This window comes from Saimiri boliviensis, chromosome 18 (assembly GCF_048565385.1).
Source record: "Saimiri boliviensis isolate mSaiBol1 chromosome 18, mSaiBol1.pri, whole genome shotgun sequence".
NCBI lineage: Eukaryota > Metazoa > Chordata > Mammalia > Primates > Cebidae > Saimiri > Saimiri boliviensis.
In genome coordinates this window covers 3,252,124-3,267,538 of record NC_133466.1, presented here as the reverse complement: position 1 = coordinate 3,267,538, position 15,415 = coordinate 3,252,124, and the positions used below count along the sequence as shown (strand labels likewise).

The following is a 15,415-nucleotide window of genomic DNA, read 5'->3' as shown; positions in this document are numbered from 1 at the left end:
GGGGGGCCGGATAAATGGCTTCAGGGGGCCGCATGTGGCCCACGGGCCATAGTTTGGGGACGCCTGTGATGGACAGTGCTGGGAATCAGGGAGAGGACACTGGCTTGTCTTTGGTTTCCTTCTGGTCTTTCATCCTCCACAGGCAGCGTATCCCTCAGTGCAGTGACTGTCACCACCTCCGTCACCCCCTTGCCGGCCACCTGTGCACTGTGGCTTTGAAGTGGCATCTTCAACACGAGTTCCAGAAGGAGCCCATGTCCAGGGCAAAAGGGTCTCGTTTCCCTAGAATCCAGGCGAGTGGGGCAGGGCTCTGGCAGGGGCTGCTGGCCTCAGCACGTGTTTAATTATTTGTTCGTCTCTACCTAAGACAATCTCAGCTCTGCAAGGGCCTCGCGGATAGCGGGACCACGTGGGTGGTGGGGACGTGTGGGCAGACATGTCACCACCTGGACAGGAGCAGCCCAGCTCAACACCCACTGTAGGTCATGGCACGGAGGCCTGCGGCGTTACAGGGGACGATGCCCATGGGGCTGGACATCCAGGGTGGGCTGCGGAGAGAAGCCCCCCACCTGGTGCTGTCGCCTCCACACGCCCAGCCAGTCTTCCTGCGGGAGGCACGCAGACCCCGGGGGACGAGCGTGAACGCAGCAGGGCTCCTCCGGGCACCGCAATGAGGGTGCCTCTCAGGTTCTCCGTTCTGTCTTTCCAGGAGTTTGACAACGATGCACACTTGTGAGGGGTGGGCGTGATGGAGGTTCGCAGAGGCACCCTGCTTTGAACACCCGTGTACTCTTGCCCAGGCGCCATGAGCCTCAGGATGACCAGTTTAACTGCTGTGTCTAACGGGGGTGTGGGCTCCCCTCCTTCCATGAGGACCACCCAGGCAGGACGAGGCGTGCGGAGAACTAGCATGGCCCCTGGCACATAGACCCTGCCCAGTAATTGGGAGATGAGCGGCTCCATTGTCGCCCCAGGCGAGTGTGGGGCACGCAGCTCCTTCTTGGGTTGTCTGCCCTCCCGGGAGCCCCAGGGTTCCCAGGCGGGCCTCAGCTGAGTCCAGGCCTCGGGGACTGTCCATGTAGCCCCTCCCGGGGCTGGGGGCGGGCACTTGGCCCAGCCACGTTTCTGCTGACCGGGCAGCGTTCCTCATGAGCTCATGCCTTTCCAGAGAAATCCCTTAATGCCTCCATTCTGCCGGGGCCATATATAGGGAGGGCTCGCCGCAGCTCTGCACGGCACTGCCCAGAGGCCCCGCCGACTCCTGCCAGGATCCAGGTCCCCGTGGAACCAACGCTGAACATGGACGTGACCATCCAGCACCCCTGGTTCAAGCGCACTCTGGGGCCCTTCTACCCCAGCCGGCTGTTCGACCAGTTTTTCGGCGAGGGCCTTTTTGAGTATGACCTGCTGCCCTTCCTGTCGTCCACCATCAGCCCCTACTACCGCCAGTCCCTCTTCCGCAGCGTGCTGGACTCCGGCATCTCCGAGGTAAGACCCGGCCGGCAGTGCTGGCTTTTCCTTGCTGCTCAGAGGGTGGTGGCCTTGTGGGGCGGAGCGCGATGGACTCTGGTCTTGCTCTGCCGAGCAGGCGGCCTCGCCCCATGTCACCCCTTTGCCGAGGACAGGTGGGACCCTGTGGCCCCACCGCAGCCACGCGGCCGAGCCTCCCATAGCACCAAGGAGAGGCCGGACAAGGGGGCAGCCTGAGGTCACCCTTGTTTTCCTCCATCAGCTCATGAGCCACGTGGGGTTTGTAAGGCACCAGACACATACTGAAAACCCCAAGAGCAACCCCACCAGGTGAGGGTGGTGGCGAATGCCAGCTCCCGGGTTGGTCTCCTGAGTCCCGGAGGCCTGGGAGCAGGGTGGGGGTCACAGTCCTGACAGCCACAGGGGGTCCCTAGCACCGCTTCAGACGAGCTCGGCCTGCCACGGCCAGCAAAGCTCCTGCTGAGTTTACTCGGGTGCCCTACTAAGGTCAAAAGGAGAGGCAATGGGACCCCCAAGCCTCCTCTCTGAGCCACGGGTGAGCAGTGTGGGTCTGCAGTTTTGAGGGAGGGCCTGAGTCCCACCCAGCACCTAATAAGCAGGGTCCTCCTCAGGACCGCTGCGACAGCCATCGACACTAGGATGCAAAATGCCTCTGGGAGCCGAGGCCAAGCCAGGGCAGTGAGGGGCGTGTGGAAGTGCTTTTTGGAGAGGCAGCTGCGCCGGCTGTCAGTGGGCTCCGGCCGAATCTGCAGTGACCTCATTCCACAGGCTGAGCCTAGTCAGCCAGCCGAGATTCACCAGCCACACGACTGACTCTAATAGGCCGACCCAACCCGTCATGACTTCCCCACACACACCGTAACTAGTAGCAGCAGCCCATAACCAGCCAGCCGGCCTGTAACCAGCCACCTGACCATAGCCAAACCACCAGCCGGCCCAACAGCAGCATTCAGCCTCTCAGCTGGCCCTGAGGGTTTGGGGAAGGTCGAGGTCGTGCCTGTCCATCCAGGAGACAGTCACAGGCCCCGGACGCTCTGTCCCACTTGGCATGTGGGGGGAGAGGCCTGCATGGGACCGAAGCGTCTCTGTCCTGATGACAGAGGTCTCCGGCAGCCCCAGCAGGCAGGCGCCCTCGGGACGGCTCCACACAGCGTGTTTGGGTTTCAGGTTCGATCTGACCGGGACAAGTTCGTCATCTTCCTGGACGTGAAGCACTTCTCCCCAGAGGACCTCACCGTGAAGGTGCAGGAGGACTTCGTGGAGATCCACGGGAAGCACAATGAACGCCAGGTGAGCCGGGGCGCTGCCGGGTGGGAGGGGCGAGCTAGGTGCGGCGGGCAAGGGGGTCGCGGTGGGCACAACGGGGCCTGCATGCCTGCACCTTCGACCCCGGGAGAGGGGTGCTCTCAGGGACCCCTGAATCAGGCCTGGCTTTTCCCTGAGGGAAGTGCCATGCCCACCTGAGCACAGCCAGCCCCTCCCAGCGCCAGAGGTCAGCATTCCCCGAGCAAATGTGGCTCAGGGACCCAGGTTAGGGCCCCTTCCTGGGGTGCTGTGCCCAGCATCGCCAGCTCCCTCCCTGTCACCTGGATGCCAGGTGGTCATAGAAAGGACCCCAGGAAGGGGGAGCGCCTGGGCGGCCGCCTCCCAGCCAACGTCTGTCTTCACGTGGAACCTGCCTGAGGGAGGCCAGCCCCCCATGGCACAGTTGCATCCACCTGGAACGCTTTACATGCATTGACACCTTGGCCTCACAGCAGCCCTTTGGGACCTGTGTCCTCCTTATTCCAGGGCACAGCTGGGGAACGAGGGGGTCCTCAGCCTGCCGGGTCCCTCAGCTAGTACCGGCAGCTGGGCCGGGAGCTTCTCCCTGCGGTCACCCTGATGCCACGCTCTTGCTTGGGTGGAGGCCCTGGGTTTCTGTGGTTTTCAGGGAGCCCAGGCACTGGGGTCCTGGTGACCTGCCTCTCCTGGCCAATCCGGGAAGAGCTTGTGGGCTGTCACAGATGCACAGTGTCCCACGGGGCCTGGAGAGCAGAGAGGGGCCAGAAGGTAGGATGCTAGCCAACGTCTTGGTTTCTTCTGGCCGGGGTCTTCTTGCAATGGCTGGAGAAGGCAGTGCTGGGGGGTGAACCCTGACCTCCTCATGTACCGCCCCTTCCTCGCCTGGGCCTGGTAAAGCCCCCACCTAGGGTTTCACCAGCACAGCCTGGAAGAGGCGTCCTGAGCTCCCAGCTCCTGGTCTTTGCAGCCAGAGGAGGAGGCGTTCAGGCCAGGGAGCTGGGTCTGTGCCTTAGGTGTCCAGCGGACACGTTAGGTGCGGCCTCAGAGACCTGGGCTGGAGCAGTCCTGAGGGTCCTGGCAGGGGAAGCCTGGCTGAGGAGCAGGGCCCGGGACAGAATGATCCTGTGATTTTGGAGTGAAGCTACGGAGCATGAAGAGACAACCCATGCGGGGAATAGCCCGCAAGTGGCCATGAGGCCAGGGCAGCCGGGGCGCAAATCCACAAATCCCAGGGGGCCTGGCCACAGGGTGCTCCGGCTGCCCTCGGCCCCTGTGAGAGCCCCCGCAGGCCGGCCACCTTCTGCGGGTGGCGGGGCTGGGGGCAGCATCTCCAGCATGGGGCGTGGCAGCCACCTGCACAGTGGCCCCTCTGACTGTGCGCCCCGCCCCCCACCCCCAGGACGACCACGGCTACATTTCTCGTGAGTTCCACCGCCGCTACCGCCTGCCGTCCAATGTGGACCAGTCGGCCCTGTCCTGCACCCTGTCCGCCGACGGCATGCTGACCTTCACTGGCCCCAAGATCCAGACCGGCCTGGAAGCCACCCACGGCGAGCGAGCCATCCCCGTGTCTCGGGAGGAGAAGCCCAGCTCTGCTCCCTCGTCCTAAGCAGGCGTCTCCCGGGCCGGCTCCCCCGCAGCCCCGGCCCATCGTCGGGGGAGCACCCTGAGGGCGGGGTGTCTGTCTGCCTTTCTTCCCCGTTTTTCCTTTCCACCTTCTCAGATGGAGTGAGGGTTTGAGAGAGCAGCCTGGAGAGCTCAGGGTCTCAGGATGTCCCAGACCCCTCCACCGGCCAGTGGTGGAAGTGACCGCACCTCACACTCCTTTAGATAGCAGCCTGGCTCCCCTGGGGTGCAGGCGCCTCGGCTCTGCTGAGGGGCTGGGAGGAGGGGATGACCTCAGGCCAGGTGCTCCCAACATGAGGCAGCTTCCCTTCGCCACGGGCCCTGCCCACACCTCCCGGGGCGCGTGGCCGTGGGGCCGGGGCTTTCCTTCTGTGTGCCTGTGCTCTCTCAGCCTCCTCTCTCAGACTGTCTCCCTCCCGCCCCTCTACGTAGTGCCCGCTGCTCTTGGGTACATGGGTTGCCCATGAGAGTGCAGCCCACGGCAGTCAATAAAGAGCAGGTGACACAAGCAACCCACTGTCTGCTGCTGCTGTCTCCTTGGGGGCGTGAGGGGCGGCGCTGGGAGGGACGACAGCAGGGTCTCCTGCTCCCGTTGAACCTGGTGGCCTCCGAATGACGAGTGACAATGTCACCTGTGTCCCTTCCTTCTCTCGAGTTCAAGTGCCTCCCCCCATACTGTGCAGAAGGAGAGGGCCTTGGGGGCAGAGTCTCTGATGGGAAAGGGACTGGGGAGAGCTTCCGAGAGCTGGAGGCAGGAAGGGACCTGGAAGGGGCAGGAGGGGATGCAGTGAGGCTGGGCTCCCTTCTCTGGCCACACTGGCGCCAGGCGGGATGCCAGCTCTGGCCTCCTTCTGCGGGGCGGTCCTGTTCTCTCTGGGGTCTGCGGGGTCATCCTGCTGCCTTTGGGGCTGTGCTTTAAGGGAACTCATGCTCTTTTCCCGGACAACCGGTTGCAGCCCCAAGCTGCAGGTGGTCAGCTTGCTCTGTGCCCTCCCGGGACCGGACACTGGGCCCTGGGTGTCCCGGCAGCAGCTTCGCCAGACCCTGCCTTGGGGAGGGAGACCCGGCCTGGAGGGCCCTGACCACCTGGTGCGCTCGTCGAGGGGGGTCGGGTGGCCAGAGGGGACCTGAGGGGAAGAAGATGCCACGCAGTGGGGGAGGAAGTGGGGGTGGGCCCTGCCAGCCCCTCAGCCAAGTACAGAGCCCTCCTGATGGCGCCAGCAGGACGCAATGGGGCGCGGCCTCCACCCGGGAGAACCCGACATGGGCTTCGGAGTCAGCCACGGGCGGGCGTTAGCGTGGGCTCCCACCGTGACGCCTAGTGACAGACAGCACGTGCCACAGCCAGCGAACAACACACACACGACACAACACAGACTCCACAATTCCACACCATCCGCACACTCCACACACACACACACACACTACAACTCCACACAATCTACACACTCTACATACGCACATAACACAGACTCCACAACTCCACACAATCCACACACTCTACACACATACAAACAGACTCCACAGCTCCACACCATCCATACACACTCCACACACACACACACACACACACAACACACCAGACTCCACAGCTCCACACACACACACACACACACACAGTACAACGCAGACTCTACAACTCCACACCATCTACACACTCTACACACAGACACACAACACACTAGACTCCACAACTCCACACAAACCACACTCCACACACACACACACACAGAACACAGACTTCACAACTTCACACAATCCACACACTCCACACACACACCACAACACGGACTCCACAACTCCACACAATCCACACATTCTACACACATACAGACTCCACAGCTCAACACCTTCCATACACACTCCACACACACACACACACACAACACACCAGACTCCACAACTCCACACACACACACACACACAACACAGACTTCACAACTCCACACAATCCACACACTCCGCACACACACAACAGACTCCACAACTCCACACAATCAACACACTCTACACACACACACACCACAACACAGACTCCACAACTCCACACAATCCACACACTCTACACACATACAGACTCCACAGCTCAACACCATCCATACACACCCCACACACACACACACACACACACACCACACCAGACTCCACAACTCCACACACACACACACACACACACACACACAGTACAATGCAGACTCTACAACTCCACACCATCCACACACTCCACACACACACACACAACACACCAGACTCCACAACTCCACACAATCCACACACTGTACACACACAACACAGACTCCACACACACACCACACAGACCACACTGAGACACTGCAGTGTGGCCCCTCCCCTCTCCCTGCCGGGGTGGGGGCTGCCTCCTGCTATACTTTCTTGGCTCTCCAATCACACCCTGCCAGGGCGGTTCTTAAGCTCAGGGGCTGGGATGGCTGGGGCCTGGGGCTGCTTTGCCTCTGACTCCTTGAGGCTGTCCACAGCTCCCCCACTCACCCCCACCCACAGCCCCGCCCCCTCACCCCCCCACACAACCCCACCCCTCACCCCTCACCCACAGCCCCCCTCGCCCCCACCCACAGCCCCGCCCCCTCACCCCGCACCCACAGCCCGCCCCCTCGCCCCACACCCACAGCCCCACCCCTTGCCCCACACCCACAGCCCGCCCCCTCGCCTCATGCCATGGGGCCAATTTTGGAGCAGCCCTCCTTGCAACTGCTAACCAGCAATTTCACTGCCATTACGGTGACTGCCAGGTCAAGGTCACACAGACTCCCCGCAGGCACCAAGCTCACCTGACAGCAGCCTCAGCACCTCCTTGTCCAGACGAGACAGGCTCGGGGGGCTCATGTCGGGCCCCAGCCAGCCAACCGCAAGGCCTGGAGACCTTCCGGCTCCCTCCTGGAGCCATCTCAACGGGCCCAGGCTCAGGAGCTGCCCGTGCTGGGGCCTGGGGCTGCTTTGCACCTGAGACCCCTTCAGACTCAGCAAGTCTCCCAGATGCCTCCCACCACCATCCCCAGGGGAGGAGGCCACACCGATAGGAACTGCAATGCAGGGCGCAGCTCTGGCCACGCTGTCCGGCCGCTTCCTGGAGTCTCAGCAGCTGCCAAGGCTCCCTGGTGGCGGCTCCCGTCCCACGCGGGCCCCATGGGCTGCTATTGGGAGAGCTTCTGAGGCCAGGAGGACGCCTGCTCCCCTCACATCATTTCCAAGCTCACCTCTGCCTACCCGATGCCAGCCCTGGGACTCACACCGGCCTCCTCTGTGGGCACTGCTGCCAGCTCCCTGCCCTCTGGGCCTCCCTCCCCCTTGCCAGGCCCTCTGAGGGCGTCTCCCCTGCTTCCCATTGCGTGGCCTGGCGTCTGAGGCTCCTCTGGTCTGACGGCCCCACTGCTCCCTGGTATGCATTCAGGCTGAAGGGGCACTCCCCAGAGAGCCCTGCGTGCCAGCGTCCAGCCCCATCCACTTCAGGGCACATGGCCAGCATGGAAAGATGGGATCGGCCAGGACTTCCCGAGCCTGCCAGGCTGGGAGAACCACCCGCAGCACATTGCAAATACAGATTCCCTGGCCCCGCTCACACCCGAGGACTTAGATTCTGGAGGGCGGGGTCCAGTGAGATGGGCTGCGGCTGCCTCCGGGTGAGCCCGCAATCAGGCACATGTGGGAGATGCTGCCGGACAGCGGTGCAGCGGGGAGAGGTCACCGGAAGCGGCCTCTTCAGGCTTGGGGGCTCGGCTTCTAGATCTCCAGAGGGGTCTCCCTTGTCCGACCACCCGCGACACTTGGCCGTAGCTATGTGGCTCTGGAGTGAAAATGATCCACGCTCTCCTCTGCTCCTGTTTTTGCCTCGGGCATCACCGTCCTCAGAATCGTCATCACCACTACGAGCAGCAGCGGGAAAAGCATGAATGGAGCACCTGCTGTATGCCAGGCCCTGTGCCCGCTGCACTGGTAACGGCGATCCTCATGCAGCCTGCAGCAGCCTGTAGCCTGTTTCTGTTGTTAGCTGAGGACACCCAGGTTTGGAAATGGAGTCAGCTGCCCCATGTCCCCCCCGGGGAGAGCTTGGGCCAGGTGCTGTCTGGCCCCAAAGCCAGGACTCAGGGCCGCCGGGCGGATGATTACTGCAATGTCACGTGTAAGTGAAAGTTAGGAGATGCTGAGGAAGCCGGAGGCACTGGTCCCTTTCTGCCGGTGACCTGCTGGGTGACCGCGGGCATATCCATCAACCCGTCTGAGTATTCGATGCCCGTCTTTGCCAGTCGGCTGAAGCAGGGCAGTGATTGCCGCAGGGAGCCTGGAACCCCCAGCTCCTTCCAATCACCACCAGCGTGCCTAACACTTGCCACCAGGTGGCAGCAGAAGACTTGCCTAGCGCGGAGACCTTGGCCGCAGGAGACCTCGATCGGCAGCCGTAAAGGTCACCTTCATTCAAGACAGCGGGAAGCGGCGGCAGCCAGCATCGGCAGAGGACCTGGCTCCGGGAGCCTCAGCGCTGGGCTGTGTGCCGCCGAGCTCTGGGAGACACCCCGGCCCCCCTGAGTCCCCCACCCCTGGGTAGCTGGTGTCCAGCAGGGCACACTCAGATGGGAAGACACAGAGCCAGCAGTGTTTCTTTACCATAAGCAGTTTTGGGGTTCATGTGCTTGTGTGTAAAATCAGCCGAAAGAGGAGGCATCACTGTCTAGAAGGCCAGGGCTGTGCTGGGGTCTGTTGGGGTCTCCTGGTGCAGAATGCCATCAGTCCACGGCTTCCGGCCCTGATCAGCTCTTCCTAGGAAGCCCCTTGTGATGCACATCAGAGCAGCCCCATCTTGTCCACACGCGCAGAGGCCTGTGGGTGGGTAGGGTGGGAAGTGTCATGGCCGGCAGCCCCAGCTGACACGGTGCTGGGGTCACAAGCCCAGAGGTCCTGCCAGCCAAGGCTGCCTGTGGCTGTCTGAGAGGGGCTGACACAGAGATGCAAGCACAAGTGCCAGGCAGTGCCAGCCTGGGACGAGGAGGCAACAGGAGAGCTGGGGGTTGAGGGATGAGGAGCTGCTTGCTGGGCGCAGGGTGGTTTCTCTCTGCAGGGCAGGCGCCTTCCTCCCGCTCTGCCCTTGGCCTCCAGGATGGGAGCTGAGAGAGGAGTCTGCCCTCAAGGGAGGGGCCGTGAGGGGGCTGGGCTGGGCTGCGGCTGCCACCAGGCCTCTGTCAGTGTCAGCTCCCAGGCTGCTGGGGAGGCCGGAAGGCCCTGCTCTGTGAGATTTCCTCCAAGAGCCTGAGCTGGGGACGGAGTTTGCAGGGACAGGAAAGGTGGGCGGGCCCCGAACCTGCATTAGAACCGAACAGAAGGAAAGGCGTACAGGCATCTGCACTCACACACACACAGCACCACATACGTGCATCCGCGTGCAGACACAGTGTGCACATATGCACAACACACAAAACACGTGCTCACATACCTCATACATGCACACAAATGCACAACACACACACGCAACATGCAAGCACACGTGTACACACAACACACACAATACACATGCAGGTGGACACATGCAAACACACAGAAGCACATAACACCTACACACGCACAAATGCCCACATGCACAGCTGCACAAACACTCAGAGTCCCCAGGAACACGCGCACACACCCACGTGCACACAGCACTATCATGGTCACGGCCAAGCTCTGTCGGCTGCGCTGTTACCTCCTTGCATGAGTGCCTTCTGTGTCTGTTTTGTACCTGACCGTGGGCGACTCCTCTCCATCCTCCAGCTTAGGGGAGCCCCTCCTGTGTGCTGCTCAGCAGCCCTTTGACACCCAGCTGCCTGGGCCTGGCATTCCTCATGCCCCCTGCAGCCCCTCATTATCTTCCCAGGACAGAGATGGCACGAGGGAGGGGCGGCGCGGGAGCTCAAGGGCACCCCAAGGGTGCCGGGAGGGAGGGCAGTGAGGAGGGGGAGCTCTCTATTCCGGAAGCCGGTGAGTGCTGTGCCTTTACAGTGAGGAGGGGGGTCCCTATTCCGGGAGCCCGGGAGTGCTGTGCCTTTGCCTCTGCCAGGAGTGAGAAATCAATCTGAAAAGCATCCTGGCTCGAAAACGCTGCTTCCCAGAGCAGCGCCGGCCTCTGAGCAGGGCTCCCGAGCGCCCTTACGCAGAATTGCAGATGGCCGGCTGTTGAGGGGACAGTTCAGCCTCCGGGGAAGATACGTCAGACCTAGAGGACTGGGCTGGGAGAACAGGACATCCTAAATCCCATCTGCCGTTCTCAGGAACACTGAGACCCCGCGATGACCCTGGCAGTGGCTTTCTGATGGTGATAAAAGGCAGCGGCCACCCTCGGAGGAGCTGGCGGCTGACGTATTTCTGACGGCTGGCAATGGCCGAGTGCTGGGCCTTTGGGTATGCGGGGTGGGGCTGCATGCCACACGGGAGCTGGCTCAGGGGTCCTGCCGGCACCTGCTCCGTGATGAGAAACCCAGTTAAGTAAGTGGGCTGTGGCCATGTCGCCTGTGCTGGGAGCGCAGTGGGTGGGGAGCCCCAGCCCTCTCCTGAGCCCCTCTGCTCTCTCTCCTCCCTGCCCCTGCCTGTGGCTGTCAGAAATGGTGTTTCTGGGCTGCCAGCTGGAATCCAGCAGCGCTGTGGGAACTTCCCGGGGCTGCTGAGGCCAACGAACACGAGCTGGTTGACTTAAAACGACTGTAGAAATCCGCTCTGAGGCGACAAGTCCAAAGTCGAGGCATCTTCGGGGCCGTGCTCCTTCCGGGGCTCCGGGGTGAATCTTCCTCACCCCTCCAGCGTTCAGGGCTGGCAGAGGCCTCCACGCTCCAGTCCCCGCCTCCACCTTCCCCTCCGCCTGCGTCCTTTCCCTCCTTAAACGACATCAGCCATTGGGTTTAGGGCCTGCTGGAATCCAGGCCAATCCCACCTCCGTTCTCCGCTTAATTACATCTGCAAAGACTGTTTCCTAAATAAGACCGCATGCCCAGGTTCGGGGTTTTGGAACTTAGACACATTTTCTGGTGGACACTATTCCACCCATGACAAGTATGGACGACGCCCCTGAGTTCCCGTGCCCTTGCATTTGGGGACACTTCACATTTGCCATTGTACACGTTCCTCTCAGGCAGCCTCTGAAGTTGGCAGGACAGATACCAGCCCATTTTGAAGATGAAGAAACTGAGGCCCAGAAATGCTCTGGGCTGAATGAAGGACCGGAGGTTCGGCGGGGAAGGCCCAGCTCAGCTGCTAGCCGGGCGAGTCAGGGGCAGACACCACAAGCTGTGGCCTGAAGGGCAAGGTTGTGTGGTCCTCTGTGGGAAAATTCCATGAATCGTTGATTTTTTGGTAAAGTGAGTGCCCTGTCATTGCATTTGTTGAAAAAAACCTACAAAAATTACCCCAAAGCCCCATATGCTCCTTTGCCTTTTTTTCCTTTTTTTTTTTTGAGGCGGGATCTTGTTCTGTCACCCAGGTCGGAGTGCAGTGGTGTGATCTTGGCTCACGGCAACCTTGGCTTCCCAGGTTTACGCTCTCCCCCCACCTTGGCCTCCCGAGTGGGACTACAGGGGCATGCCACCACGCCTGGCTAACTTTTGCTGATTTGTTTTTTAATAGAGATTCAGTCTTATTATGTGGCCCAGGCTGGTCTCAAACTCCTGAGCTCAAGCCATCCGCCTGCCTTGGCCTCCCAAAATGTTGGAATTACAGGTGTGAGCCCACCACGCCCCACCATCCTCTGCTTGTAGGAGCTGCGTTTGGACACATCCATTTGGGGTGGTCAGGCAGGGGCCACCTCTTCTGACTCGGAGAGCCCAGCCCATATCCGAACGTGAAAAGCCTGAGTTTCGTTCTAGATGTTTCCATGGCAATCCCTGCTGGCTGCTGGCAGACAACCTGATGCCCGGTGTCTGCCAATGATTCACCTATTAATAGACTCTCGGGGCAGCTGGTGACCTGAGCCCAGGCGATGTCACCTGAAGGTCCCCAGACACTCTCGCCTGGACCCAGGAAATGCTGGGGCCACCTTCTGGGGAGCAGGGGCTCTGACGTCATGAGTCAGGCCCCCCACCAGGAAGATGGTCCTGGATCTCGAACCTTGCTCAGGGCACCCCCAACGCTACGTACAAAGGAGGCCTTGGTTTGGCCTTGGGCATGAGGCGGGGTCATGTTGAAGGAAGGGCCTGGAAGGAGGGGCGCTTGGGAGTCAGTGTGGGTGTGGTGTGTGGGGGTCTGTGGTTTCTGGGTGTGGCCCTTCGTGCACAGGGATGGATGTGGAGTCCGAAGTTAAGGGGGAGGGAAGGGGCATTTGTCAACCTGGCACCCATGTTCCCTTGGAAACCTGTCTCCTCCCCCTTGTGAGGCCTTGGGTGTTGCACGGATGGGGTGGTTTGGGGGTGGGGTCACCTCTGGGGTGGCAGAAGTCTCAGGAAACAGGCGCTGAGGAGCCGAAGCAGACAGAGCATTCCCCACAGGGCCTGGGACCCTAACGCCCTTCACAGCAGAACTGGGACCCAGCGGCCCTGCCCCTGGCCTGGGCCAAGCAGCTTGGGAGGGGAGCCTGCACCCCGAGGATGGCTTTGGGACCCTGCTGCTGTAATGGTGGCAGCATGATTCAAGAAGCCAGGCTCGCTGCAGGCATGAGAAGGCTCAGGGTGGGTGCCCACCGTGCTCTGGTGAAGGCTGGGGCCGCCCTCCTTCCTCCCTGGGGGTGCTGCTCCCTTCTTCTCCAAGGCTCCCCACTCTAGGGGGGAGCTGGGGTGGCCATGGGGGCCTTGGGTGTGGGAAAGTTTCCAGTGTGCAGCTCTGGCTCGCCTCTGTTTCCACGTCTGTGAAATGGGACGCTGACTCTGCCTCGGGAGAGCCCCCTCCGCTGGCCCTCCAGGCCCCCTCCCACGCAGCAGCTGGAGGGATCCTCACGCACTCTGAAGGGGCCACGCTCGGGAATGCACTGTGGACACTCGGGCACCTCGAAACTCCCTGGGGTGTCACTCGCTCCCCAAACTCATCCTCCATGCCCTCACTGTCGGAACTCGGAGAGGGAGCATTCCCAGGAGATGGGCTTGAGGTTGGAGATCCCGGCACTTGGAGGGTTTCCGGAGACACACAGGTGCTGGAGAGGTGTCTGCTCCTTTCGGAGCCATCAACTCCCGCGAGCACTCCCATGCCAGCCGCTTCTGATGGCCCCTCTGATTCCGAGTAGAACAGAAGCTGAGTGCTGAGCCTCGAGGGTCAGTGTGACCTGTCCTGCCTCCTTTCTGTCTTCAGCCGACCATCCCATCTGCATGCGGGCACCCTGGCCCTGCCCAGGGCCTTTGACCGGGTTCCTCCGGCCGGAGAGCTTTTCTGCACAGCTCACTCCCTGCTGCCCGGCTGGAGCCCCCTTGCCGGAGGGGCCTTCTCCGAGCACCCATCTAAGGCAGCCCCCACCTGCACAGCCTCATCTGTGCTGCACCCACGTGCTCTGATGGGTCTTACGCGAGCGGATCTGCCTGTCGGTTCCCTCCCAGTACAAAGGGAACCCCGAGGAGCCTCCTCAGGAACTCACGCAGAGCTGGGCGCCAGGCAGGGTTCCGCGAACACTGCCGAGTGAGTGAGTGAGGACGTGAGGTGCTGGCCAGCCCCGGGGGCTGTGTGCCGTCACGATGACCGAGAGAACAGTCTCCATCCCTCCACGGCATAAGCCTTTCTCCAGCTCAGTGGCTCTCGGCCCTGGTTGGACGTGAGAATCACGCAGGAGCTTTGACCCAACTGACACCCAGGCCTCTGCTCCGCTCCACCTGGAGACCTGCAGGCCCCCGCGTGGCTTCCCCGCAGGCATAGGAGCTGCCTGGAGATTCCAGAGTCGGGGACAAAGGTTCGGTTCTGTCACTCACTTCAGTTCTCCACTGAAGTTCGGGGGGCTGACTGACAGCTTCTGGCAGTTTCCATCAGCCACTCACGCTTAAGTGTCAACGAGTGGGGGTCTGCTTGCTTTTCCTAATACTTTGGGTGAGGTCCTCTGAGGGCCTGAAACATTTTCAAGGTGGTGGGAGATGAAAGAGGTGATTTGGGGACTGGAAGGCCTTGGCGGTGAGTTTTGGAGCCTGAAGTTTGGAGGCTGATGTCTGGAGCCCAAGAGTGGAGGCTGATGTCTGGAGCTCAAGAGTGGAGGCTGATGTCTGGAGCCTGAGTGGAGGCTGCTGTCTGGAGCCTGCCCCGTGTCTGGAACCTGAGACTGGAGGCTGATGACGGGGTTAACAGGCAGGTGACCACAGGGTCTCGCTGGCTCGTTCCGGCTCGTTCTGGCCGTGGGGCTCCAGCAGCCAGCCTGCACTGCCGCCTGTGGCAGTGGTTGCCTTCCTGATGACCTAGAACCATGGCTCTACAAGGGGGTCCCTGCACAAGCAGCATCCACACCCGAATCTGGAGGGGGTGCCCCAAAACTGCTGGGTGGGGCCCAGTAAGCCGGGTGCTCTCAGGTCCTCTGGTTGGCACTGATCCTGTGGCCTTGAACTCGGCCATGGAAATGGCACTCTTACCCCATTTTAAGATGACATATCTCTGCGGTGGGTGGTCCCTGAGTGCTCAGCGATGTCTCTTGCCCTCTTTGTCACTGCAGGGCTGCTGCAGAGGCAACCCCTCCCCAGGCACCCGGGGACTGATGAGCCACACTTCCACCTGAGAGCCTCGGGCCCAGGATCCCATCCCGTAGAGGCCAGTGACCTTGGGAAAGTCACGAGGTCACTGTCAGCTGAAGGCCAAAGCCGATACCCACCAAGAGCCTGGAAAGCACTGCCCAGGAGTGAGCAGACCCTGATCTGTGCTTTCCAGGGTGAGGGGGCCACGCTGAACCTGAGTGTGTAAGCGGTGAATCAAAAGCAGTGAGTGCTCTGAATTTCATCATTTAAAAATGCCATAGCCGGGTGCGTGGCTCACGCCTGTAATCCCTACACTGTGGGAGGCCGAGGCGGGCAGATCATCTGAGGTCAGGAGTTTGAGACCAGCCTGGCCAACATGGTGAAACCCCGTCCCT

At 61.5% G+C, this 15,415-nt stretch overlaps 1 protein-coding gene across 1 annotated transcript; it reads left to right on the top strand.

The window, feature by feature from the left end:
* Nucleotides 1-1,194: 1,194 nt before the first annotated feature.
* Nucleotides 1,195-4,913, top strand: CRYAA (crystallin alpha A). The gene is made up of 3 exons (XM_003927569.4): nt 1,195-1,488; nt 2,659-2,781; nt 4,175-4,913. The coding sequence occupies exons 1-3, from the start codon at nt 1,300-1,302 to the stop codon at nt 4,382-4,384; spliced, it is 522 nt and encodes a 173-aa protein (XP_003927618.1). The 5' UTR covers nt 1,195-1,299; the 3' UTR covers nt 4,385-4,913.
* The last annotated feature ends 10,502 nt before the right edge of the window (nt 4,914-15,415 follow it).

Excerpts from the sequence above, each read along its gene's own strand:
- CRYAA (XM_003927569.4), top strand. The coding sequence starts at position 1,300 with ATGGACGTGACCATCCAGCACCCCTGGTTCAAGCGCACTCTGGGGCCC. Across the intron at positions 1,489-2,658 it reads TGGACTCCGGCATCTCCGAG|GTTCGATCTGACCGGGACAA; the intron begins GTAAGACCCGGC and ends TTTGGGTTTCAG. Across the intron at positions 2,782-4,174 it reads GGAAGCACAATGAACGCCAG|GACGACCACGGCTACATTTC; the intron begins GTGAGCCGGGGC and ends CCCCACCCCCAG.